The sequence below is a fragment of the Stigmatopora nigra genome, chromosome 1 (genome assembly GCF_051989575.1).
Source record: "Stigmatopora nigra isolate UIUO_SnigA chromosome 1, RoL_Snig_1.1, whole genome shotgun sequence".
In the NCBI taxonomy this organism is placed as follows: Eukaryota; Metazoa; Chordata; class Actinopteri; order Syngnathiformes; family Syngnathidae; genus Stigmatopora; species Stigmatopora nigra.
The window spans coordinates 9685046-9712009 of record NC_135508.1 but is presented as its reverse complement, the minus strand read 5'-3'; the positions used below and the strand labels follow the sequence as shown (position 1 = coordinate 9712009).

The following is a 26964-nucleotide window of genomic DNA, read 5'->3' as shown; positions in this document are numbered from 1 at the left end:
GATGGTGTACTAGTGTGTGAGTGAGTGAGTCAGTGAGTGAAGGAGTGAAATAATAAAAGAGTAGATATAATCCTCAGTATTTTGTCATTTGCCACTACCAGAGATGAGTTAAAAAAATATTCGTATTTACCAGAAAAGGTGGACATACACAACAATACTGTAGCATGGGTCTCAAGTCAAGTGCTCCTGCCTTTATTAGCTTTGGTATCACCAATTAAGAGTTCAACTGAGAAGTCCATGTTAGAACATAACCTCCAGGCTTGTGCTAGTAAGATAAAATTCACAGGAAGAGCCCATTAAAAAACATTTTTTGCGGGTATTTAAAGGCACCCGATAGATGTATTAGGATGGCCATTTTATATGAATTTGAATGTGATCGGTTCATTCCGAACACAGACATCCTCTAAATTAACAAGACATCAAAAGAAATATTTGAAATTATGGTAACATTTAATGTTTATTGTATGAGCATTGGGTGGAAATTTTGAGTTCTGATAACCCTCTACTATTTGCATAGCCGCAATAGAAGCTGCAACCGCAAAGCCAACCTGATCTAGTCATTGGAGCAGTTTTCTTCTTGATGTTTTCCCTTTTTCTGGCATTCATGTCTTTTTTTTTTTTTTTTTTACAAATTAAATCACATCTGTTCCCATTCTCTCATCTTTAAGGTCTTTTGGGGAAAGGTCTTTTGGTGTACTTTTGCTGAGATGACGGAGATGCATTGGATGGCTGGCAAATCAGTTAGCCAGGGAAATGGTGAGATTATACTAACAAAGACACAATCACAATTTGGTCCTCTTTGAAGTGAAGCTCAGCTGCCTGTTGAAAAATATTGGCTGACCACGACATCCGCTAGGCTAGTAGATCATTTTAGCCCTTTTAGAAAAACATTAGCTGCATTCTTGACAAAAAGGCAAATGTTTGGATAGATTATATAATCCACACACATTTGTGTTGCCAATGATTTTCTACCAGCTGCCATTGGCAATTCCACCTCATTGGAAAATGTCTGCATTTCTTATTCATTTCAATGCATTGATAAATAATTTTCTTCAGTTTTTTGAATGCACACATTCCTACAAACATTGTCATACATAATTCATACAAAAATGCATTTAATTTTGTAATTTTTAACGGTTCAGGGGGAAGTATTGAAAATGGTTAAATTGATTGTGATAAATTGATGTAAAATTTTTCCTTACTTATGGAAAATACAGTTACAAAACCATTCCTAGAATGAATTAATTTCATCAGTAGAGGTACCACTGTTTGTTTATGCATAGGTGTGCATCAGTATTCTATTACTTGCCGGAATAGTATTACTAAAATATATATATATATATTCTTCTAATCCAATCAAAAGAGACACTGATGTTATTCAGATTTGGTAAAGACTATGTGGTCTACAATCACAAAAGGACATTTTTTTGATAGCTTTAGCATAGGAGGGTTTGAAGGAAGTTCTTTATGTTTTAAATTTAATTATAACAAGCAAAATTATTCCCAATGGCAATACTAACTGAACTTCCAAATGCTCTACACTCATCAAAGCTATTAATACTTCTGCTTCTTTTAATCCACAAAGGAGCTTGTTGAAAATTTCCCCAATCGTCATTAAAAATTCATAATTATCTCATTGCTGTGTATTGTTTCTGCCACCATGTGTGTGCATGTGAATGTGAGTAAGAGAGAGGGGAATGCTATTCGTTCTTCGTTAGTAAAGTAAAGAGAACTATTTATCTGAGACCGTTTCTACACCTTTCATACAGTGTTTAACCTGCGATGGTCACGAGGTCAATTTTAGGACTTGCACATGAAAACAGCCAAATAATAATGATGACTCTCTTTTAGTTGTAATGCATGGAAAGCCAATTTATATTCTGGGGAGATCTAAGTCTCCATGCTTGTGACTTGGACAAGATTTGTCTTGCAGAATTTCAGTTAACAAATATTATTTACGTACTATGAAGGTCAACGTCTTCATATTCGTCATTATAGAATGTTACAAAGTACAAAAAAGGGTTTAATCCCATGTTGGTCCACCTATGTGGAGTATGCATTTTATTCCTGGGGCTGCGTGGGTTTTTTCTGGGTGCTTCTTTCCTCCCACATCCCCAAAACATGCATAGTAGGCTGGTTGAACACTCTAAATTACCCCTCATTATCAGTGTGAGCATGTCTCCTTGATTCAGGGTGTCTCTCGCCTGGTGTTCATTCTTAGCTGTGATAGGCTCCAGCACACCCTGCGACCCTTGTGAGGATAAGCCATTCAGAAAATTAATGATTACAAGTACCTCTACTGTGATAATCTAGTAGAGATATTTTTAATTTGCCTCCTGCACTTATAAAGTAAAGGGGTTAAAGAAAAGTGGAAGAAAGAGAGCAAGATGGTGGAGGGAGAGCGAGCTGGACATGGTGCACAGTGGTGACCTTTCAATCTGTAGGTGGTCAGGTGCAGAGAAGGGGCGGAGTTTCAGCGTTCGCCGCTTGATGAGCGCGCGGCTGCGGTGACTGCTCTCTTCTCTTCTATGACAACAATTGCAAGCGAGGACCGAGCGTGTCTTGCGGTTGTCCGATAAAGAAGAGGAGTTCATATCCTTCTGTTCCGTCGATCCGGACCAGGAAAACATTCCGTCGTACTGGCTGCAGAATGGAAGAACCTTGGTGACAGCACAGCGCACAGATCTGCGCACAGATCCACGCCGAGACCGAGCATGGCCGTGGACGGTAGGAGCGTTTTGTCTTGACGTAACCGGGTCAGCGGGGTGCCGATATACTGCTTCTTCTTATTTGACACACAAATGGCAATGTTTTGCTCCAGGACGCCGGAAAGCGTCCATCAAATTCTTGTCAAAGAGGGAGAAAATTATTATGCATTAAATCACTTAATTTCCTCTAATAGAGTGTACTTTTCCTGAAAAAGCTTAAACTAGCCACAGAAACTAATTTTAATATTCACGTTTCCAATCTTTTACCTAAACTTTATAGTTTTTATTATTATTTTTCAATAGATTTTTGTTGTTGTTGTTGTTGTTATTGCTTCATTTAGATGAAGGATTAACATAATTCTACACCTGGCTTACATGAATATACGGCAATATTCACTTGAGGGATGCATTAATATGCAGGCTTTTATTTTTTCTCTATTCTTTTGTTTGGCTATAAATAGAGATCAACCCGTGTAAACATGTCCTCTTTTGAATGGAAGAGCTCAGACTAGTGAGGACTCTTTTGTGTTCAGTTTTTACAGATTCATTGAAGCCATTATGAAGTACAAACAAGTTACACTCTTTTAACACTTACAATTGGTAAAAATATAAAATAAAAAATCCATTGAATATTTCATGAAGCAAGTCACCAATATCATTCTGGCATATCTACCTTACTTTAATACAGGCAGCCTGTGTATTCAGTTCCCACACATTGATTGATTCGTGGTCAGAATGTAAGGCGGAATTTCTGCTGTATACATTTCTGGAGTGATACCAGTACAGTATCCGTGCCAATACTGCACACCCTTATGTTACTCGTCATCATGAAAATACACACAAACTATCGTACACTGATTATTTTTTAGTTATTTATGGATGGGCTTCCCAGGCGCCTCTATCGTTGACCGACTATGTTACTTACACCCACTATTTAAGGAGTTGGAAAATGCTATAATGAAGAAAAGTATTTTGTATTGTTGGTTAAATTTGATCACAATTGCAAGAATTATAATTTCCAGACCAGTTAGGTGGAAGTGGATATTTTTTCATGCACATCCGATGATGTAGTTGTGCCCATGCCATATAGAGAGGAGTAGACTCTTTAGTGCTTAAATTGACTACACTTTAAAACTGCTGTTAGAGGTAGCAAGCATGAAAATATACTGTACATCAATTAGCTTGACTTTTCTCCAAAGAAAAACACACTAAGCTTTGTGTAGGAGTGAGTTGCGCACTAAAAAAGAATGCATTACATCTTGGATTGAGCTAAAACTGTATTGATTGCAATTTACTAAACCTGCATTGATTGCAACTTGCAACTTTTCTACTCTTGACCAAGCGCACAGTCACGGAACAATACGACATTGATTTTGCAGGTAACTATTGTTTGAGGCTTGATAGAAGGTGCTGTATTTGCTCTTTGAGTGTTTTTGTCTGACTAAATGTTTTCATACCTGAGCTTGGTTAACTGGCGTTTGGATGAGGCCAGCAATCAGAAATGAGGCCTGCCTAATAAGTCTCATTCAGCTTAAGGGCATTAATAATTGTGGGCGTGATTGTTTTTCAATGCGTCTGCTATCAGCTGAAGCAGGTTCATTAGTAGTACAGACAGCCCTCACTTAGTCAAACACGGGGCTATTTTTTTAATTAATCCATTCCATAATTGACCTATGCATCATTAACTAAGTGCTCTGTGCATTGATAACACCCTCACAATGTGTTCTGTTCTTTAAATATTAATGAGGGTTTGTCCAAAATGAGTGAATAAGCTTTATTTACAAGTGCCCACACAGCATTCATATTGCTTAATATATGTCAGTCTTTTTAATGTTTTAAATTGACATTTAACAAAATACAATATTCATAGATTTGACACAATTTGTGTGTTAAAAAGATAGATGTTCGCACCTCGTTTTTTGGTTCTCTTATGGCTGTGCTACTAACTGATTTTCTTTTGCGGGAAGAATACTGTAGAGTTGGATTTGATGGGGCTTAAAAACTGAATAGGATGATTGTCCTTTTTGAGTGATTTTACTTCAAAATTAACCAGAGACATTGCTGCCTGCTTCACGTCAAGTCCTTTTAATGGCTGCTTCATAGTCATACACAAGAGATGGTGTACTTTATCATGCTTTTATTTAATTGCTCGGAATTACAGACCTACAGTACATTGCCAGAACACAGATTAATAGCATTCTGTATACAATGGTCATGGATTTATGTTGGTCATTGCCTACTGTGTGGACTGGACTTTATCTTTTGTTTTGTGATAGAGCTTCATTCCTCATTTGCAGCAGAACTAGATATGTGTGAGTGTATAGTTGTGTTGTTGTTCTACATGTGTTTGTGTCTTCAATCTTGAATCTGTGGGCGTAGCCAAGATCAGTATCCAGACTTTTAACTCTGCTATTTCATACAATCCATGTTGGCGTCCTTCCATGCATACAGCTACACATATGTCAGACACGCACACCTACACACATGCACAAACGCACAAACATCCATATATCAGTGTGACAGGCTATCATGCAGGCGAGGACACAGCTGGGTGGAAGCTCAAAAGCAAACCATCTATTTATCTCCAGTAGCGCTTTACCCACCAACCAAGTCTCAATATCATTCTGGCTACAATCCAACCTTTCTAAAAGAAGCAACCATTACCATCATGACGACATCTTCTGATTTATTCATTGTACTTTGTGATGTTTTGAATTTGGAATTCGAAACTTTATCAGCTACTATATGTGATCCTTCATATGTTATAGTTTTTTTCAATTAGATCACTTCTGAGGAAAAACTAAAACATAAATAAGGTTATTTACAGAATTGCAGGTTATAAACATATTCAGCAACCTAAATATCGGTCATGCTAAAAAATGATAGTTAGGATCCCCACATATGAATTATTAGACCATTTCCATATATGACTTTACATATTGCGGTGTCAATATTATTGCAGGAGTTTCCAATTGATTAATCAATAGACGTTTGCTCTTTTCAATTCAGCAAACAGTCCAGTAAAAATTTTGTACCATGTCGAAAAAGAAAACAACGTTTTGAATCACTGCTTCACTGCCCTGACGGCAACTACAGCACTCGGCCTTTTGAGTACTGATCTCACGCTGCGGTGGACCAAAGCATCTGTGGTGCTTGTGCAAGTGGAGTTAATGGATTCAGTTTGTGAGAGATAAAATGTGACAAATTAATCTACACACAGGAAGAGTCGCAATGTTATATATAATTTCATATACTTAAAATTAGTATATCAAATTATATTAGATTGTGTCTAGTTGTAATTTAATTTTTGATGTGGGTAAAAACTGAAGAGAAGTGGTTCATTCCTCTTATAATATTCAGATTGAGGCTTCAAACCTCTTCTTGCGTAGTTTCCATCTACAGAGCCTTATTTTGGATTTTTTTTTGGGCTGATAAATTAATCACGGACTTAGTGTGCCTGTAGGTACCAAAAGAGGCAGCCTGTGCCACCCCTTTGGTTTTCTCGCGCACACTCGTGCTTTTCCTTTAGTAACCTGAATCTTCACAATGACAACTTGCTTGTCTTGTTTTCTTTTATGGAAGAATTACTTTTACTAAGTTTGTTGTATGTTATAAATATATCATACAGCCTATTGTTCCCTCGGCTGAGGTAACATTATGCCTCATCTTGTGAGCCTTTCTCTATATGCCATGACTTTTGGATTTGTATGTGTATGTTTCAGTTTGTTTGCAATGTGGACCTTGTGTATTTATGTTGACATGCAAATAGATGAAGCAAAAGGGCAGCTAGAACACCCAGTGGGTGTGAAAATGAGCATTGGCAGGGGTGTAGAGGTGTTAGCCTGACAGACAAATGCTGTTTTTGTTGCCATCTTGTTGTGTGGCATGTCCCCTGCTGGCCATAGCTTCCATTTGGTCCACATAGTGCAGGCGGCACTCTTGACCTCTCCCCCAAATGGTATGATAGTCAAAATACATTATTGATCTCTCTCTCTCTCTCAAACAAACACTCCATTGGCTATGTTCATTTATTCATTTTCCATGCCACTCAATCCCAAAAGGGTTTCTGGAGCCTAAATCAAATGTCTTCTGGCAAAAGCCAGACTACACCCCAGAATGGTCGCCAGTCAGTCGTAGAGGGACAAACGATCATCCGCATCCCCAGTCATACCGCCACCAGCAGGAATTGAGCCCGGGCCTGCCCGCACCAAAGTCAGGCAAGTGAACCTCTACACCACGAGGCGGCCCCATTGGCTATGGGATGGATTTTATACCTTTTATCAGGACTCTCTCTGACCTCTGGCATGATAGATGCATAAAACCATAGAGGAACGCATGGAGTGATGAGGTGGAAGAGACCATCATTCAGTAAAAATCAGATGCGGATTAGCATAACCATTCATGCTGGATTTTTGGATACCCTGTTTTCACGCTTCAACCGTTTCATCCAGTCTGACCTCTCCAGTAACCTTGGCATCCTCTAATATTTCTACACTTGACACGGCATCTTCGCTCTTATACACTGCCTGTGTCTTTGGGCCCCTTCTCTCTAAATTAGAGTGCTCATAGGTCCGTATCCAATTCCCCTTCTTTAATTAGGGAGAAGCAGGAAAATGTCTGAACAGGTGCTGGTCTGATGATATAAAAGCATGCCATATTTTTTTAGGAAGTACTAATTGCATACAGTTTTTGTATTATGACCTTCAAGAACCACAGTGACATTCCTCATTTTATCCACAAACACACAATTCCTTCAGTAAGTACTGTACAATCGACCCCTTAATGCATTGGGGAAAGAATATTATATTTTAAAAGCCCTGCGACATATACAATCCCCTAGAGTAGTTGTAAGATGTATTGTGCTTCGTGAATCATGTTGTATTACCAGCACCAAACATAAACGTGATTCATGTATTTTGCGCTTTATCAAAATGTCTGTTCACTTGTACTTACTTATTTTTACTTCATTATCAATAAATCATAACTAGTGTAGTTTGCTACAATTTATTACAAAGGCTAGCTGAACAAACAAAACACATTTTGACTGTTTTCTCTTTTTTTAATGGTTTTTATCCCTTCCTCTCCACAATCACCATCTGCCCTGAGAACATTAAGGCCCCAAACACAATATGCCCTCAGCCTCATGCTTGGCCAGATGACTTTCAGCCTTCAAGTTTCAAGGAGAACACTTGGCATCTGCCGCTTCGCCCCATTTGCAATCTTTCCATTAGAGCCGGCTAAACAAACAGTCTAATTAAGTGTGGCCTTGTGTGATAGGGTGGGTTTGGAGCTTCCCACTCTTAGTTAATAGGTTGGCCTTTTTTCCTACTAAGTATTGGGGGTCACTGCAGTCTGTTCTGCGGATTGCTCATTAAATCAAATGGCTATTGGCTCATGCTTCAGTTCTCATGACTCAGGGAGCACAAGTCACATTCATGCAGTTGGAAAGCAATTGCATTTGCCTCTCACCGGCTTAACAGTATTTTATGTGGTGGTTGTGATGGGTGTGTCAGGCAGTTTAGGGCTACCACTTGGCTCCTCCTGTAACTGTCAAGTGCTAACCATTTTGAAGTTGTGCTGACTTTGCGTTGCTCATCATCCGTTACCTTTCTTGCCTTTTCTTTGAGGCCTTTTACATAAAAAAGCTCTGACAGAAATCCACAATGATTGTGTCACGGATTAACGTCATATTTTGGTGGCAAACGTGAATCGGGAAATTGAAGACGCAAGCTTGTCGATTGTGTGTTCCAAAGTAGAATGAGTCGATTGTGTGTTTTACTATGCAGTCCTATACACAGAAACGGCAGCAAACACTGTTTCTGCAATGACATCACCACACTCTGTACTTCATTTTGGGAATGTGCAGGTACTCCTAATGAAGGCGCCCCCTCATCTTATATATCCTGTGAAAAAAAAATCAAGGCAAAGATAGCTGGAGTCCACTTTTTTTGTCCTACAGTTTCTTGTGTGGGTTTTCTCTGGGTACTCTGGTTTCCTCCCACATCCCCAAAACCTGTAGTAGGCTGGTTGAACACTCTAAATTGTCCCCAGTTATGAATTGTAAGCGGGAATAGCTGGAAGTCTCATTGTGCTCTTCTACTTGCTGGCCACCCATTCAGAGTGTGGCACTTCTTTTTAGTTTAGATCCTTTCCTTTGTTGGGCTATGAGGAATGTCCATGGATCCCAACACTGTATATGATAATGATCTTTTGCTTGCCTTAACCCTTCTGACCTGATTTTGCAGTAAGCCATTGAGATATATGGCTGCTGTGCCTTATCCCTAGATTAGTAGGGATTTGTCTAGTAAGAGTGAGTTATAGAGGCTTGTGCCCAAGTGCTACACAGGATTGAAGAAAAGGGAAAAAAACGAATGCAATCTAAGAAGGCATCTGAATGGATTGACTGATGATATGACATATGACTTAAAAATAAAAAAAAAGACCTATTCATTGCTATTTAGTGAAACTATAGAAGCTGCTCAGTGAGAAGAAGAAAAAGCTTTTTGAGGGGGAAACATCATCTGTCTGACTCAACACTTCTATTGATTGATTTTTTTTTTATGACTTACTATTCACATGGGCATGGCTTAGGGTTGCACATAAAGGTGTGTGAAGATTTGCTTTTACAAAGTCACCTCCGTCATATAGTTTTTCAATAGGTAAAACTCTTGGACAGTATGTTGGAAAACTATTATTATCATGAATGCCCCAATTCATGGTATAGGTGGCAGTGGTGATGCCGCATTTCTTTACTTACATGTCTCAGCAACATTGCCACTCATTAGCCATTTGGCCCAGTGCAGCAACTTCTGAATTCCATCCTTCCATTTCCTCTTTCAGTCTCTGTTGCCTCCCCTCTGGGAAAGATTAGAGCCACTTGCATCACTCAGGAGTACAACTCGGACCACTTCAAAGCTCCAACTTCTATTTGGCTGCCACCATCATCATCTACTTGTATGAAATAAATGTTGAACTCTGGTTGGTAGTTTCACTGGGCCATTCTATATCATTAAACTCATTTGTACATAATCCATTTTCCATACTCAGCTCATTTAGTCTGCTTTTGTTTGACAACTTTGTAATGTTTTTGAGGCGGTATCATCACCATCATCACCAGCAGCAGCTGCAGCAGAAAGCACACACATTATACTTCTGTTAAAACATGGACATGTAAGTGAAAAATACTCATGCAACAAAATCTAATTAACTGAAGCCTAGTTGCATAACACTTGGCGATCGATAATCATTGTTTTTGTGTGAACATGTGCCTGAACGTGTGCCGGTGTCTTCACTGCTACTTTTAGTTCTATCGACTGTTTTTTTTTTTTTCAACGAAGCTACATCATTTAAACATTTCTTGTCATTTGTCACGAAGGTCTGTGGCACTCACAGATCAATGGCATGGCGTGCTTGTGTAATAGGCATTTATTAAGGACACTCAATATACTATTGATTGGTGCACCCCACTGGATGCCATTCACTCAGCAGGCCACAGCATTAGCACTCCACATTGATTTATAGACCACATGTGTCTAAACCCAATGAAGCCAGGTCCATAAAAGTGGGAAATTCTATAACAGTCACTTGTTTAAGCTCAGTCCAAGCGCCAAATATGACTAACTGCGTTGGGATGAAAATATAACATCACACAATCGTGTATAGTATTATTCCTTTCTTAATGGTCACCAGACTGATTGTGATGGATACCTGGCAGGCTATTACAGAAGGTATTTGTACTCCTTACTAATTTTTAACGTCAAACGAGATGATAATGAAATTGATAAGCACGTGGTGAACAATTGTATTGCCGTAGTGCTGTCTGGAATTGTGTTTCTGAATGTTGTAAAATAAATATAGACCTTCATTAATAATAACATCACAACTCTGGGGAGTCTGAGCTACACTTATTTATTCATAAATAATTAAATACTCTATTGTCACATTTTAATTTTGAGGTTGAACAATGTATTTTTTCTACTAAGAATGACTGTAATTTGTATAAAGGACGAAACAAAATCACACCCCTGCCATGAATAGTGTTTGTCAGAAATATTCAACAAACTAAACTGAGTTTGCTTGACCTTTACAAAATTGCCGTTAACAGTTCTGCGTCACCTCATATAACCTTCTAATGTAATTTGTAGTTTTTTCCCTCAGTTCATGTTCAGTCTAAGGCTAATTTGAATGGATATGACAAATTGGAAGATGTAACGTGGATTATAGGTCATAAATTGGATGCATGGTGGTCTCATAAAAGCTTTGTTATTATCTTGAAAATATCAAAATTGAATCAGGCAAATTGGGAGCGAGATGTTTTGCTTATTGTTGCTTTCTAGGTGCACATAAAAGAACATTAAGGTTTGGAATAATTTAATTATGTGATAGTGGAATGGCTTACTAAAAGTTGTGTTTTCCACAGCCCTGAATCAGACTGTAAATAAGAATATGATATAAATTGATAATAAGCGAAGGTCACTGCAGTCTAAGTTGGAAAGACTGCAAAACAGACATGCCAAAAGATGCCACAAGCACAGTTCTGTTTGAATTTTTTTCCCATAACTTTTGGTGTGATTTTTACATTTTTAGTGAGCAGAGCGTGTGTCAAACTCGCATTGGTTTTCTACCTCTCAGTGCATTGTGAGCCGTAATTGCCTGCAGTCTAAATGCAGAATCTATCTTACAACCAGATACTTGATTGTAGATTCCAGGCAACTTAATTTAAACACAGTGGCTCAAAACAAGGCAGAAAACGAATTTACCGATGTGTGCTTGTTGGAGTTTTCATACAATTTTTGTGACTCATATTCACATATGCATGAGCCAGCCAGATTTGACTAACATATATTCATTCCTAAAGAGATTTAGTTGGGATTTTCTCGCCTCTGCCCTGATGAGAGTTGGTATGTTAGTATCTTCTATCAGCATGCATTGCGGATGCCCATACATGACTGCTCTACTGACAGTGATAGCTTGTGAAAAGTAAACCTCAGAAACAGCCTCCGCAACATTGTCTCGTGTCAGAGTGGAAAATGGACTCCGGGGCATCATGGGTAAAAGCCTGTGTTCTGGGTTATATATTTATCCTGCTGCACACACTCCAAATTGAGTAATTTCATGGCTCATTCCAAAGGTTAGCACCAGGTATTCGAGAGTGGAAGAGTCATAGACATTTACTTGCTGTACCTCAAACATATGAGAGCACAAACACATAATCATCATTTGCTGTGTACTTGTTTAGAACAGGTGGAATTTTTCTGCTTAATACTGTATTTTTGAATTTGGTTTGTTGAATTTTACAGGCTTGAAATCACATCTTGGTGCTTTATTTCTTTTCAAATTGAATTGAGGATGGGGTTAAGTTGATGGCTGTGTTATACAACTAAAGTAAAAGTCAATATGCTCCTCTACAAATGCCTGGAATAAAATGTATTATCCAACTTTATCCTTTAAACATTGCTGATATCAAGGTTATGAAAACCTCAACAAAAGAATAGTACAAGGCATTTTTTATTCTCTGGAGTCAGATGAGTCATGTTAATTGAGTGTGAGATATGACTCGGAACGACCCGCCACCATGCTGTGCCAAAATGCTTAATTACCTTTAGTGAAGAAATACTATGGAGATTTGGCTGTCATTGTGCATAGAAGATATGCCAAAAGCAGTTGAGATGAGGTTACACTTTACTGGGCGGAGGTGCTTTGACCTCTTTACCGTCTGCGCACGCACTCAGACACACTCACGCTAACACCTGTCTATGACTTTGCCCTTTAATTTCAGGGCTTTTACCTTCAGCTGTACTGCCTGTTTATTGCAGCACTGTTTAGATTTTTTTTGGTTTGGGCTTTGCACTGAGTAACATGGCTGAAAGCAACTGAAGTTGAACATTATGGAATACAAAATGCATTTGGAAATACTTTTTGTCACACAAAGCTAGTTAGTATTGCGTAACAGAAAATGTATTGGGTTTTGAGACAACACAGTGTACAATATACTACTTTAAAAAAAATCTACAAAAGCATGGGGAAATTCTCAGAGGAAGTGCATGTTAACAAAGAAGAGTAAGATATAAGATGAAGTCTGAATATTGAGAGGCTATTGACTTATTTGTAATAGTAATTGTTCTTCTTTTGAAATGTGTGGGCAGTAAAACTTTTTCCTAAAAGTCTGAAAGCTATTAGGACTCCCAATACTTGTTGATGCTTTGAACACAACAGGCTTTTTTCATCATTCATTCCGCCTCCTTCCCTGGATCAACCATTTTTCATTCCGTGTCATCGCCCTTCTGGAGGTTGTTGAGGGCTCGTTGTCAAGGGCAGCAGGAGATAATTCAACACCAGTTAGTGACAAACAGGACAAAGTGTTTTTGGCAGTTGTCCAAGCTAATCAAGTACTGAGTGTTGGGACAGAAAGGTAACAGATGACTCATGATGCTGACCAATGAAGATGCTAATCACCTCTGAGATATAACTGGCTGATGATTCCTTCCATTGTACTCTTAGCCGAGTTACTGCACAGGTTTTTATATCGGTTTCTTGCAGAAATATTTGTTATATATTTGCCTATATTTTCCAATGTTAAGTCCAACAAGTCTCTTATAGCTTGCAGTGTGAGCACTTTATCTTTTTTTATGACTTTTGAAACTTACAAGGTCCCGTGAAAGCACATTTAATGAGACATTAGTAGAACAAAGATGAAATGCATTTATTCATCTTAATAGTAATGTCTCTGTGGAATAATTGAAAACACTTGATTCAACACTTTGTGAAATGAACTTATTTATTCATATTCTATGTCTACCACAATGGCTTTCACCAAAATACAGTCTTCGCTAAAGAGAATATGATAATGATCATCTGGCATTATTTCTTGTCGGTCCCACAACTGTTCCTTCTTTTGTCTGTTTTCTCATATTTGGCAGGTATTTAGGCACTCCAGTTTCCCACGTTCCCTCTCCTGTCTCCGCTGTCGCAGTCTGACTGGCAGTAATTACACTGGTTTGTCTCAATGGCAGCTGGAAAATGACTGAAATAAATTCCATAGGGTAACAAGTAAAAAGCCTATTAAGCACCAAAATCAGTATTGTATAGGTAGCTAGAACGTTGAAGTCACACCAGTAATGCCTGTAGGCTATTATACTCTTGTTTTCATCGCCACTTTATTTTTGTCCTGTCTCTGTCATGGCAATGCTCTAACACTGTCTTCATGCAGCTGCTGACTGAACAAAGCTCTAAGATGAGATAAAAATGGGAGATAGAAACATACTCCTCAAAGACTGGTGCTCCTTTATCCTTTGGCAGAATTGCTCATTTTTCTTCTACATATCTTTTTGACAACTTAGAAAATCTAGGTGGTCATCCTTATGTTTTTTTCATAGATGGATGGAGAGTTGGTTAAATTCAAAGATAGTTGTGTAAAGCAGTATATTTGCACACACACACACACACACACACACACACACACACACACACACACACATGTTTAATTAATTTAATTTGGTTGTAAGGGTTCTTTTATTTTATTCTTATGAAGCATCATATTGTTCAAAAAGCATGGTAATTTCAAATAATTATGATTGAAGTGTCATGTAATTTTTCAAGCAAACTTCTGATTACTTGATTGCGAGGGATGATTAAAGTTATTTCTCTATACTGTAGCTCACATTCTCCGTTGCTTACATACAAAAGATATATTCATTACTGTCATTTTAAAGTGAAAATGATTTGTTTCCCTCTACTCATACCTTCCCTTAGCGGCATCCAGCTTCAGCTTTTGCCGTGCCTCTCTGGATCACACGCTGTCGGCTGAAGAGTTAAGCTACCAGCTGCCACGACGTTCTGGCGGTAGCAACCTGACCTGGCATGACGGCCGTGGCCAGAAGACATTACACACGCGCCCTGTCAAACTCCTGCAGCAGCCTGGCACAGAGGACATCCAGGTAAGAAGGACATTTTATTTGTAAAAATGTTCCAACTACAGGAGAATAAAAAATATTTATAGACTTGTTTAAAGTGTGAGTTAAAAAGCTGCTAACTGCAATTTTTTGTGGTTATGTCCAACCAAATAGTGCTTGTTTTTCTGTAAATGATTAAAATGTTTTGCAAGTGCTTTTCACCATACTTTTTTGCCGCTGCTGATAATGCTAATTACATCAAAAGAAAACAGCGGATGCATTCAGATCTGGATATTTCCTTTTTTAGAGTCCCAAGTGACAACATTTCAGCTGTTTTTCATGCTGGAGGGCCAGGTAGACATTTCCATTTGCAAAGAATGTTTACAAAGCTATGTTGCTTTTTGGCTGGAGGCAGCAATATTCTTCCTGTTCTTTGCACCAAAGACAATCCAACAACAACAAAAAAGAAAGAAGAAATCCAAATCCATGCACTCTATCCCTTGTCGTACTTTATTCATCCGACCATTCAATTTCCATTCAAACATAAGTTTAAACTTATCCGCTTATCCAAAAATGAATTATTGTCAGCTCTCACCTGAGGACTTATGAAACCGAGGGAAAGCCTGAATACATAGGATACAACAATATTCAGACCAATAGACCTCATTTTCTGTAATCCAACAAAGTGCCTTAAGCAATCTGTCCAAAAGTTGTGTTGTGTTTACTTCAATGCGCAGCAGCAATTGGAAACTCATTGGCGCAGCTGTCATCAAAATCTGCTTGGTTGTTCATTGTCTCTTAGTTCACATATGTGTTTTGTACACAATTGAATCCCTTCTGTGCAATCCATGGGGAGACAAAAGAAAGTATATAGAAAACAAAATTCAAAGCATTCCCCTCTGCATTTGACTTAAAATTGTATATGACACTAGCAACTCCTTTTTGGGTTCAGCTGTCCATAGAATAAAAGCCAATGCTCCAATGGAAAATTCCCATTGGCTTTTAGGAAACTTGCAACTTGGGTGCTATAAGATGTACATATATTCTCTGCAAGTTTGTTTAATAATTCATAAGAGTGCCCCCTCAGCTATAACAACTAGAAAAGGCTTATTAAAAGAGTGGGAAGCTGTTTCCGAATGATTACACAGCAGAGGGATAATTAAACCTCTACACTATGAGCCTTATCGTCTCCTCATGGCAACATGCAATTTCATGCATTATTCAAAAAATAGCTCGCTCTACTTGAGGTGTGTGCATGTTTTGTGGATTCACAATTTATACAATAATTGCCAATGCCTGATTTCTGAAGACTATTTGGGGAATAATGTGATGAACAGTATACAAAGAGTTTGGACCACATCTCTCGGGAGTGTTGTTAAGATTATTCTCCATTATACTGTTTATTCACACAACAGCTTTAATAAGGGAGTCGTTAGGTGACGTCAGAAAAACAAAACTAAACTCAATGATGGATTTAAAGTGCAACCTTGGGATTTCTCATCTTCAAATTAGCAGTGTTAATAGAAAAAATAAACCTGTTCGCATATTTATGTTTACACTCTGAAAATTCATTCAATAACAAAAATACCTTGGTTTTCTAAATCAGGACTCAACTACAGTTCAGTACTATTTTGTGAAGTTTTATTTCAACACTTTGCAAGTACTTACACTGGGTTTTGAGTCCATTTCTAGTCATTTTCAACAATAGTTTAAAAACAAATTTATTAGACTGTCCAGCTCTCATTGGACTGCCTTAAGCTTTGATCAGGCTATACATTCTGTATGGCATTTCTATCAGCTTTCTTTGGACACATGGTGGCAGATGCCTGCAGAGAAATTCAATTAGTAGTTGCCTTTGTCCTTGCAATGTAAATGTATCCTATTAGATTCTTGAAAAGACAACAGGAAGACATTGATCAACTCTGTATGATAGATATGTATAACGTTACCCAGTTTTTTTTATTTGTAACTTCCGCTCAATATTGAGTTTTGTATTCGCCCCCATCCTTTTTCCTGACTCATCCTCTTCCCTCCCCCACTTCCTGCATATGAAATGAATGAGGAAACTCCTCCCACTGGACAGAATTAGGTCCCACAAAGAGTGGGGGCTCCAACAAAGTGTGAACAGGATCAACAGTGAAGTGGCCAGAGGACATCAACTGAGATAAATGACAGTAACTGCACACATAGAGACCAAAGGAAGTAAAATAATTAATGGGGAGATAATGCAGAACTGTTACTTAATTTATCTGAATATCGGGTGCTTTAATGTACATAAGTCATCATTTACACAAAATCTTGACTTTACAAAAGGCTTCAGTTTGAAAATTTTGTCCACGGGTATGAAAGAAATTAAGTTATAAAACACAAAATCTCAAAAATCCATTCAATTTTATTCATGTAACTTTCTCAGCCTGAAATCATGACAGTTTGTTAAGTGTTACATTATTAGAGGGAAACTCATAGTATTGAAGATTTGCATCCTATATGTAAATATTCATATGGAGGTACTATATCCTGTATTTCTATATAAAGAGAAAAAAACAATTTACACTGAGTAATCGTTATTCTTTTTGTAATAACTGGCTTGCCATTTTACTGAAATGTGCTTAATCAGGCTACTCTGAAGTCTCATAAATGTCGGTAATTAAGTAGCAATTTAAGCCTTCATTTTTCAGCGTTAATACACAGTTAATCAGTAATAACCAAAGATGAGAATTCTCTCCAAATCTTTGATATTATCGGCTTTCAAGACACGCAAAGAGACAGATTTTCTTATTTTCTACCCTTAGTTGCCTTGACATGAAGCAGAATCTTTAATAAACTCAATGTGATTAAACTGAGCTGCAATGTGCTGCCCAATACGCAATAATGGACTGCAAATGTAAAATCCAATGGCGATAACTGCAAAAAGTGAGAAAAGGAAAAGATCATGCTCACAGTTATTGCTGCTTTAACAAGTCGCTCAAAGAAATCCTGCGATCAATATTCAAAGAGATTTTTAAATCGTGTAGGATTTCATTTGCATGCTGCCGAAACACGATCGTGTCCTCAAGTGAGAAAGTAATTTTACTTTGCCTCACCTGCAATCAATGGGAATTTTCCCAACCTTGCCCATTTCAATTACAGTCAGTTATAAGGTGATGGATTGGTGTGTGCACCTATAAATGATCAATTACTCTAGAGTCAAGTGTCTCAGGCAAAACTATTTGCCAGTCGTGTAGAGACACAGCTCCAATGAAAAGTACCCTATAAGCAGTGTCTAACATAGACAGAATCAAGATTCTATTTTTAATCAATTAAAATTGCCTCCTTCTTTTCAGCTACATCCAGGTGAAGCCTTCACAGTGTACCACACCAGCCCAACGTTGTCCAGTCTGTCCAAACCTGTTGTGCTGTGGTCTCAGCAGGACGTCTGCAAGTGGCTTAAGAAATATTGTCCCCACAACTACCTGACCTATGTAGAAGCCTTCTCTCATCATGCCATCACAGGTACTCAGCAACACATCTTTGTGTTATATCATCAAAGTGTACATTTAAAAAAAGAGGAAAGGGTGGAAAGTTGAATGTCACATCCTTTTATCTTATGTCCTGTCACTATTTAGTTAGACTGCAAATCACTACAATAAAGAACTCGGCATATCTCGCGTTGCAAGTTTTGAGGTAAGTAAGTGGTTGCACACTTCAGTAGAGTTTGTGGTTCCACAGCTTAGTTTGCTCAAGTGGAAGCACGTTTGCAGCCAAATCTTTCTGAAGGAGATTGAAGAGGCATTCATGTGTAGTTATGTTTAAAAAAAACTGCTGACTATTTTTGGGTACAGAAAGCTGTGGAGAAAATGTGGGGCTGTTCAAATTCAAATAATACCCCGCAGAAGGAGATACATTTAAGAAACTCTACAAGAAAGGTTTTCCCTATAACGTAAAACACACTTTTACAGGTTAGGTGCTATGGAAAGACACTTCCAGCATCCTACTATTCGATTTGTTCTCCCACCCATTCTCATTCTTGTCTCAAAACATATGCCATTTCTGATCATCTGGAATTTGGGAAGAAATAAAAAAGAAATAATAATAAATAAATAAACGCCTATTATAACCTTTGATTATACTTAAGCGCAAACTCAATTCTGAAACTTTTTATTTGGATAATCTCAAACAAGGAAAGTACAACTTTTTTTATAGTAAAGGTAGATTAAATGTTTTCAGCATTATTTTGAAATTAATTCTCGGACATATATTTTCCATTTTAATTGGTGATACATATGGTGAACAGCATCAATGCATGTTTTCGTGCATTAATTGTAACACTGTCACGAAAGGGTGGTGGATCTGTGCAGCAGCCTCGAGCTGAATCCTCTCCCTGTATCATCTTTTGTTCAGTGACCCAACAGTAATCATGTCTCTCACAGTCTCTCAGAAAGCACAGCATCACGGTGGAACAAGCTGCCCGGGGAGATCAGTGTTGCCATTCAATTTGTATGTGAACATTTGGGACATCATTTTTCATTGTGTGCTTTTTATCTTATCCTTTTATTACTATTCTGTCCATTTTTGTGCAAAGACACAGATAAAATGAAGCCGCATTGAAAGATCTTTTAGAATTAGGCTGGTATTAAGGTGATCTACAACAGTGTAAGGACTGTGATGAAGAAATACTACAATAAGGAACATTTTGATCACCAGAACCGGCTGCACCGATCATATTTTTTTTTGCAAATCTTTGATTTTTTAAAAGCCGCCACAAGAATCTATTAAAAATAAAAAATAAAATAATGGAACGATTTGAATCAATTCCGAGATGAATACAATAACACAACTGCTGCATTTAAAAACCCATTTAAAGATGATTGAGGAAAGGTGCGACACCGGAAACATAAAGTTAAGAACCTCAAAATCCTGATATTGCATCACTTTCATTGAATTTGGATTTCTGTCCTAATAATTTACCCGTCAGAACAAAATAAAAAGACATTTTCACAATTCTTTTCTGGCTGAAAATGGCTCTATTTTGCCACTGAAACTGGTAATATTCTATATGTTTTAAAGCTAAGTAGAGAGGAGTCATCTCAATTTAGCAGTTTTTGTCATTCTCACCACACGGTGGGAGAATCGCAATCGGCATGCAATTAATGAAAGCCGTAGCACATCTGTGGAAAATTGATTTGAAATCCATTCTACTGCCTTTGTTTCATCTATGCATGCACACAGCAAGGGCATTGTATCTCTAGGATGTGCCGCTGTGCCTCTCGGCAAGCACACAAAGGAATGCTAAGGACGGAAAGGGTGTGAGAGAGGCTGCTTTGGTTTTTTGTGGAGGGGTTTTAGGAAAAAACTGTGGCTGCCATTATACCGTATATTCCTGTAGGTTTTTTTTAATCAAGTTTTTACACTGTGAGCTATCAGGTAAATTCACCTGCATACACACAATTGCATTGTTTGCCTTTAAATGATGTCTCTGCTATTTTTAAACTTGTTTTCTGTATATATCATACTAACCATAAATTGGAAGCCAGTATACATATTGTAAAAGTGTAAACAGATGCCACTGCGTGATGTTCCACTATTATTTAAACAAGCAACACAAAAGAACTGATTCAGTATTGAATTTTGTTTAGCATCTGAAATGTGTGTCAACATTGGAGGTTATAAACAGCGGTGTGCTTTCAAGCACGAAATGGAGGTTGGAATAGATTGTGACGTATGAACGAACGCGCAGTAGTCTGCACATATTGACTGATAAGTACAAAAAAAAAAATCTCAAACCACTGGTGAACTGGTTGCCTTTGTTTGTGCAGGTGATTTTTTTTAAAGCCAACTAGAGCTTTGGTTTCGAATTACAAGAGTCACATATAGTAAATTCACTATCAACTCACCTGCCGGTCATTTAAAATATGTCTGCCAACTCTCTATTAAGCCCATTTATATTTCATTAGATCTAAAATAGGGCAGTGGAGAAAGAACTTTCACTACCATGTCTTCCTAATTTGTCTTTTGTTTGCTGCTGCTGACCTGACATGACATACTGGACTTGTTTGATAATACTAAGTAAAGCTTTTGATAGATGGGTGAATAGATAGGCTCCCGAAAAAAAGGAGACACCATCTTTACGAGTAATGAGTCTAATTATATGATTTGTGAGCTGCAGCAGGTATGATAGATTCCTTTGTCCGTGGTTAAGGACATTTCTTCCATTTATGTTTGCTTATGGCTTGAAGCACTTTTTTTCTCTCTCTCTGTGTGCTAATGTGAATGCAAGCTGTCTGTAAAATGCACGGGTTGTGGGAAATGGTTTGTTAAATGAGTGTCTCCCTTGTGTTAAATGCCAGATCTTTAAGTCCGGCCCAGGATGAATGCTTTCCTCTTCATTCCAGACTCTTTACTGCTGCTAATTGGAAATCGGGAGTGTGAATGTGGATTAAGCCCTGAATCTTGGGGCTGAATTACAAATGTGCTTGCTAGTTTTCTCAAGTTTGTTTTGACTTGTAGAAAATCTTGAATGAATGTAATATTTTATCTTGAGTTAATTTGCATTCCATATTTCCGTTTCATTACAACAAATGTCATTGCAAACCAACCCTGTTTGCTCTGAATTGTTTTCTAGAATCTGGATTTAGCAGTAAAAATTATAACAATATGACTTATTGTGTGCTACTAGTAATTTTCTACCACATTCAGTAGTAATATAGTAAATTAAAATGGCAGCAAACCCGTTCCAATAAGATTTTGACAGACATAATCCTTAAACCTGAACATGTCTCTTGGTTTTCCATAAATGTCGGCCAAAAGTGCAAATGGGGTCAGAACCGGATTAAGGTTGCTTTGGCATTCCAGAATTTGACGGTGCAGGAACACAAGCAAAGTACACACACTGGTAGCCATGGTTTGGTTCTGGAATTCCTTTACTATTTAATCATTTAAAAAAAATCTGATTTCACCCTTGTTTTGATCTAACATTATGACATTATTTATTACAAGGTCCATCTTCTCTTGACAGGACGAGCCTTGCTGCGTTTGAACGGGGAGAAGCTTCAGAGGATGGGAATCCTACAAGACCTCCTAAGACAGGAGGTTCTTCAACAAGTCCTCCAGCTGCAGGTCAGAGAAGAGGTCCGCAACCTTCAACTTCTCAGTCGAAGTGAGTACTAAATTGCTCTGTTTGCGGGTTGGGGGAGAAGTGGTCAGATTTTTTTATTTTGATTTTTTTTTTTAGCTTTCGCTAAATTGACTGCCCGCCAGCAGTTATGGCAGCTGTGACATATGATAGAAATTGACATCATTGAGGAAGCAGTGCAGGATTTTATTGACGGCAGTACGTAATTTGCTGCCCTGTTTCTGAATTACGGCTCCAGTAAACATTTTTACTAGTGATGCATCAATAAAATAACCTAGTTAATCACAGCTGGCTTGGATCCAGAAGTGGCTTTCGCACAATACTGTGTCACCTGTAGTGCACGGTAAGTATAATGTGGCGAACAAATTCTTCCCATGAAATATTCAGCTAAAAGCTTGAGCACCTCCTCGTCTGCCCCCCAACATCTTTCTCTGATGCTTTCCAGGATTTTTCTCTCCCACGATAACTAGGGATAAAGTGGACTTTGAGCTATATGGTTTGATGATGGAGATAAAGTACTATAGTAAATACAGTCCTACCAAAATAGTGGGAAATTATGCAGCAATGCATTTTCCAATTAATCAACTTCATAATTCACAAGTAAATCTAGTCTGGCAACAGTTGATTAGGCATTCTGTATGACGGAACAAAACTTAAAGACAATAACATTAGGAAAAAAACGGTTTATTATCAATCAAATAGTAAATTTTACAGTGTTTTTTTCTGAATTCTTATTGGTCAAACATACCTATTACCTGAAAATGTGTGTTTTGCTCACAGGTAATGCAACTTTGTCTCTTGGTTGAGCCCACGGAATAAACCTTGGAATATGGGAAACAGAAAAATTACACAGAACTGTGATTAGATTAGATTTGAAGTGTTTGACCGAAAAATAGATGGGCTCAAATAAACAGATCACAGGATAATGAAGGAGTGTGGAGAGAGAAAAAAGTTTCTCTGAAATTGCATTTATTCACTTTCTGCCTGTCTACACATTCCATTATGTGCTCATCAGTCTGTGACAGGCACGCTTGCTAGAAGCACCGTAATAACATTTCACAGTCAATATCAAGGCATTGCTCTAATTGCGGGACAGAAGATGGGAGTTAATTATGTTATTTTCCATACCACACCTTGGTATTTCAACTAAGAAAGGGTGTCGTTCTCTTTGTGAAAAAGATCTATTTTAACAATTGAGGTAAAGTGGTTGTTAAAGTACAAGCAAACTTTCTGAGAGAAGGAAAAGCTGGTGAACCTCACTTTTATTGAAACAAACGTTGGACCAAAGTTTCAGGTCACAGCTGTATTGCACAGGTAAGCTTAAAATTTACGTGTGAAAATTTCAAATCGGAGCATCAAAGTAGAATGCAAATGTGTGTAAGGGACCATACATAGACTTATTCAACCTTCACCGCAGTACTTTCACGCCTTTCATGTTCCTAATCTTTTACTCTGCACATTCTCAGCATGAGCTCATGCCTGTATTTTTACTTTCCTTGGTTTGTATTTTCAGCTTGGTGTATTATGTTGTCTGTACGGTGAAAGGTAACAGGGCGTTTTCCAGAGCTCAAAGCCTCTTATCTCTCCTACTGTAGTGTGAGCTTTGCAGGTGTTTATGCAACATCTGGAGAGCTTTTGGAGTCTTGGTAGGATGGACCGGAATGTTTGGGGGCTTTATTCAGAAGGGCTCCAGCTTATCTCATGCTTGTTGGTTTTTCATCATAATAAATTGTGAGTTCTTCCTTACTTCTCAAACCATGAAATTTTCATCAAAGTCAGTCTCTGTGCGATGCAGCCATCTGCAACACCGCTACACCTTACTGTTAATTTGCTAAAGCCAGATGACGGTTGTAGCTCCTCCCTACCACCTTGACCCTTAAATATGTTACCTATTTGTGATGTTAATTTCCATTTCTTTTTGCATGGTTGAACTTTAAGAATGAGAAACAATATCAAATCTTCTGCACAAATTTGCCTGGTTACTATTCATCTCCCATTTTACCCCCTTCATCTTATGCCACATCTGCTATGAGAACTCCTTTGGGAGCTCGTTTATTTTATTTTTTCCATCAGAGAAGTGCCTCCACACGCCTCCAGTCCTATCTCTAGACATTTCATACTCCTGCCTCTGTATGTCGTGGTTCAGGTTGACTTGAGTGCCACACTCACATCTGTCTTCGGCCAGGAAACAGGTGGCGAGTATTTGTCGCCTATCAAGAGAGAACAGCTCGTAGCTGAAAAAGTCAACAGTTTAGGCGAGGAAATTGTGACCGCCTAATGACGCTTGATGTCAGGAGTTGGCCCGTGAATACGAGAACCGGCTGGTTTCTTCTGTTGTTTCATGAGAGGAAGTTAATGACATTAAGGAGGAATTTGTGCTTTTTAACATCTTGTCTGTTTTCTTTGAAATATTTTACATATTGCTTGACATAAGTAGATTGCATTGATAGCAGTAAAATGGATAGTTACTGATGAATGTTGTTTGAATGTAATGGAAACACTCAGAATTGCATCCCAACAAAACCATATTATATGTCACCTGCCAGGTCAATTATTGACCAACAAAAGTCCATAAAAAAACAAGAAAATTAACCTGCATTATGTCCATTTTTTTTAAATAAAAAGAGGAAATGCATTTGAATGACTAAAATAAAATCTGTCTTAGCACTAATAATGAATTGCCCTCTTCTCTCACTTTTTTTCTCCCACAGCCTCCTTTGGAAATCTCTCTTAGCTCATGTCATCACTTGCCCTCAATCTCTGTTCCAAAAACTCCAGCAGCCAAGCAAGGCTTCTGTCTTCAGATGTGTGAATCGAGAATCGAACTTAGGACAAGCCTGTGGACGACATGTCGACAGTTCTGCGGGATGATCATTGAATGTTTGTTCACTAGAGTTCGAGATGAGAGACAAATCTGTGCTCCAACGTAGCATAAGAATAAGAAGGTGATGGTGAAGATCTAAAACTGCTTTAGGTCTTCCTTTGCAAATCTTGTTAGTCTGTCCCATTTCAGTATGAGCTTGCGCATTGTGGGAAATTATAAACCGACATGTCACTTTTTTAGGTAGACCAGATCAACATTCTGCCTTTGCAAAGTTACTTTAATAATTATAACTTGAAAATAGAAGTTGAAACTGTGTTTTTAATATAAATGTTTTGATCTTCCATTGTATTCAAGACGTAGCTAAAGTTGTTGGTGAGTGTAAACTCATTATTTTTTTCAGGTGAATTCTTAATTTTGAAGCCCAGATTGCTAAAGATATGTTTAAAATAACAGTCTTTTACTGTATGTATATGCATGTGTGAAAACATCTTTCATAAAAACTCGGCAAAGCATTTTCCTCTCAGGGTTTGAGATCACTGGTGAATAACTGATAGCAGATCATCTGACATTTTACTGTATACGGTGATTAAATTAGACTACATTTACAACCCGACTCTGAATAAAGCGGAAGAAAATGAGATGAGATGAGACATTTACAACACTCAATACCTACTCAAAATATACATTACGTAGAGTACATCTGAGAAATGTGAAACAATTTTCATAGGTCAGATCCTAAGGACATACAAATGTGATATGATGATCTCGGTGAGTAGGCTTTATAAGGCAATAATTTAAATGGAATTACACAATGAGAAAGAGCTGTTAGGGTTATTTAAAGAATACTGAAAGATGTTATTTCATTACATGTATGCTGAAGTGAATGCCTTTGTGATTTGCCTATTTTAGAAAGAGAATTTAACAGACTCGATGTGTTGTTCATGAACATTACCGTTAGTCATCTCCCTGACAAACAAAATAAATGGATAGATCCCAATTGTATACTATACACCTCTATCCCCATTTGGTCGTGTGATTTTAAAAGCTTCATAATCCTGTAATACTGTGACACGTACCCAGATACAAGTTTTCATTTAAGATGATGAGGATGCCCCATTTGCATACATCAAGAGACAAAGTTCCAACAAAAAAAAACACAACAGAAAACTTGCCTCCATCTGGCCGTTCAAAGCCAGATGAACCGTATTGCAAAAGCCTGACTGTTAAAAGGGAGATCACGTACTGCAGTATTTTTGAAGTACCTAATGAGCTGTGTATACCTAAGTATTGAAATGATGTAAAGGAAATTTGAAGATGGCTTTTTTTAATATATATAACAAACTACTAAAGCTTAAGTATTTTTGAAGTTTTTCTTTGCTCTACACAGACTCGTGTTCCACTCAACAAAATGAGGGCTGGGAATATATACAATGGCCTGACAGTGTGAAAATATCCCCCCCTAATCAACAAATCAGAGTTCGACAAGCGTTTGGAGAAAATTGCATTGAACCTAAGTGGTGTTTTTCACCCACACTATATTTGATTGCCATATAGCAAAAGTCACTAGGTCATATAATACACGATATCAGTACAAATCAATATGATTCAATTTAATATGTATTATACTATGTATATTCAGATGAATTTCTGTTTATTCAATTGAATATATATTATATTATATATATTCGGATTAATTTCTTTTTGCAAATATCAATGTATATATTTGTAAAAAGAAATATTTTGAAGTAAATTATTGACAGTGATATAGATAAGCATAAAGTTAAAAGACTATGCAGTAAATCTTGGCGTGTAATGTCCCAAAATGTGTAATTTTATCCAATGTTATCTTAACCAATTCATATGTAAACTGTAATGGCAAAAGTTCTAAATAGATTTAACAAAAAAACAACTAGTTTTCAGGCATTGGTTTATTTTACAAGACAGCACTGCCCCTTACTGGAAGACTAATAAATACATACTAACCCTGCTTTATTGAACGCTGTAGAAAGGGCAAACACAACAAAATGTTTATAAACGGCCTTAATATGGATGATAATCATTTTTCACACTCAATGAACTTTCATCTAGCATCCTTGTGTAAATGCTGTCACAGCTTTATGCGATAATCAATTCAAAAATTCCTTCCAGGCCTTCTCACAAGATTTAGTGTCTCCTGCCCTCTACTGGTTGCATTGTACAGAGCATTGACGTCATTGTGGAAAAATTATGCCCATTCACACATACGCTACCATTGACGGCACTCGACGTCTAACCACTTTGAACTCAGAAGGACTGGCAGTGGATGATCACTGCCAGAAGTAAGCTGTGTGGCTCTGGAGTTGTTGTTGTGTAATCATTACTATTTCAAACATACCACTCTCAGTCAAAATAGATTGGACATCTAGTGTTGTCAATGGCAGCCAGTGAGTT

At 37.7% G+C, this 26964-nt stretch overlaps 1 protein-coding gene across 3 annotated transcripts; it reads left to right on the top strand.

Annotated features, from left to right (window-relative positions):
- Positions 1-2391: 2391 nt before the first annotated feature.
- On the top strand, positions 2392-25900 carry LOC144184958 (sterile alpha motif domain-containing protein 10-like). Of its 3 annotated transcripts, none has more exons than XM_077710464.1 (5): positions 2392-2727; positions 14460-14644; positions 17923-18091; positions 21594-21734; positions 22491-24067. In XM_077710464.1, exons 1-5 carry the CDS (start codon positions 2715-2717, stop codon positions 22514-22516), a joined length of 534 nt encoding a protein of 177 aa, XP_077566590.1. In that variant the 5' UTR covers positions 2392-2714; the 3' UTR covers positions 22517-24067. The 3 variants fall into 3 exon arrangements, with proteins under 3 accessions (XP_077566590.1, XP_077566573.1, XP_077566582.1); XM_077710447.1 differs by lacking the exon at positions 2392-2727 and adding an exon at positions 10280-10435 and having other exon boundaries at positions 22491-24074; XM_077710456.1 differs by lacking the exons at positions 2392-2727; positions 22491-24067 and adding exons at positions 10281-10435; positions 24422-25900.
- Positions 25901-26964: the final 1064 nt, after the last annotated feature.

Bases quoted from the DNA above. Each gene is read 5' to 3' on its own strand.
- LOC144184958 (XM_077710447.1), top strand. From the start codon at position 10,387: ATGGTCACCAGACTGATTGTGATGGATACCTGGCAGGCTATTACAGAA. The intron at 10,436-14,459 runs GTATTTGTACTC...ACCTTCCCTTAG, and splicing joins CTGGCAGGCTATTACAGAAG to CGGCATCCAGCTTCAGCTTT. The intron at 21,735-22,490 runs GTGAGTACTAAA...TTTTGCTCACAG, and splicing joins CCTTCAACTTCTCAGTCGAA to GTAATGCAACTTTGTCTCTT.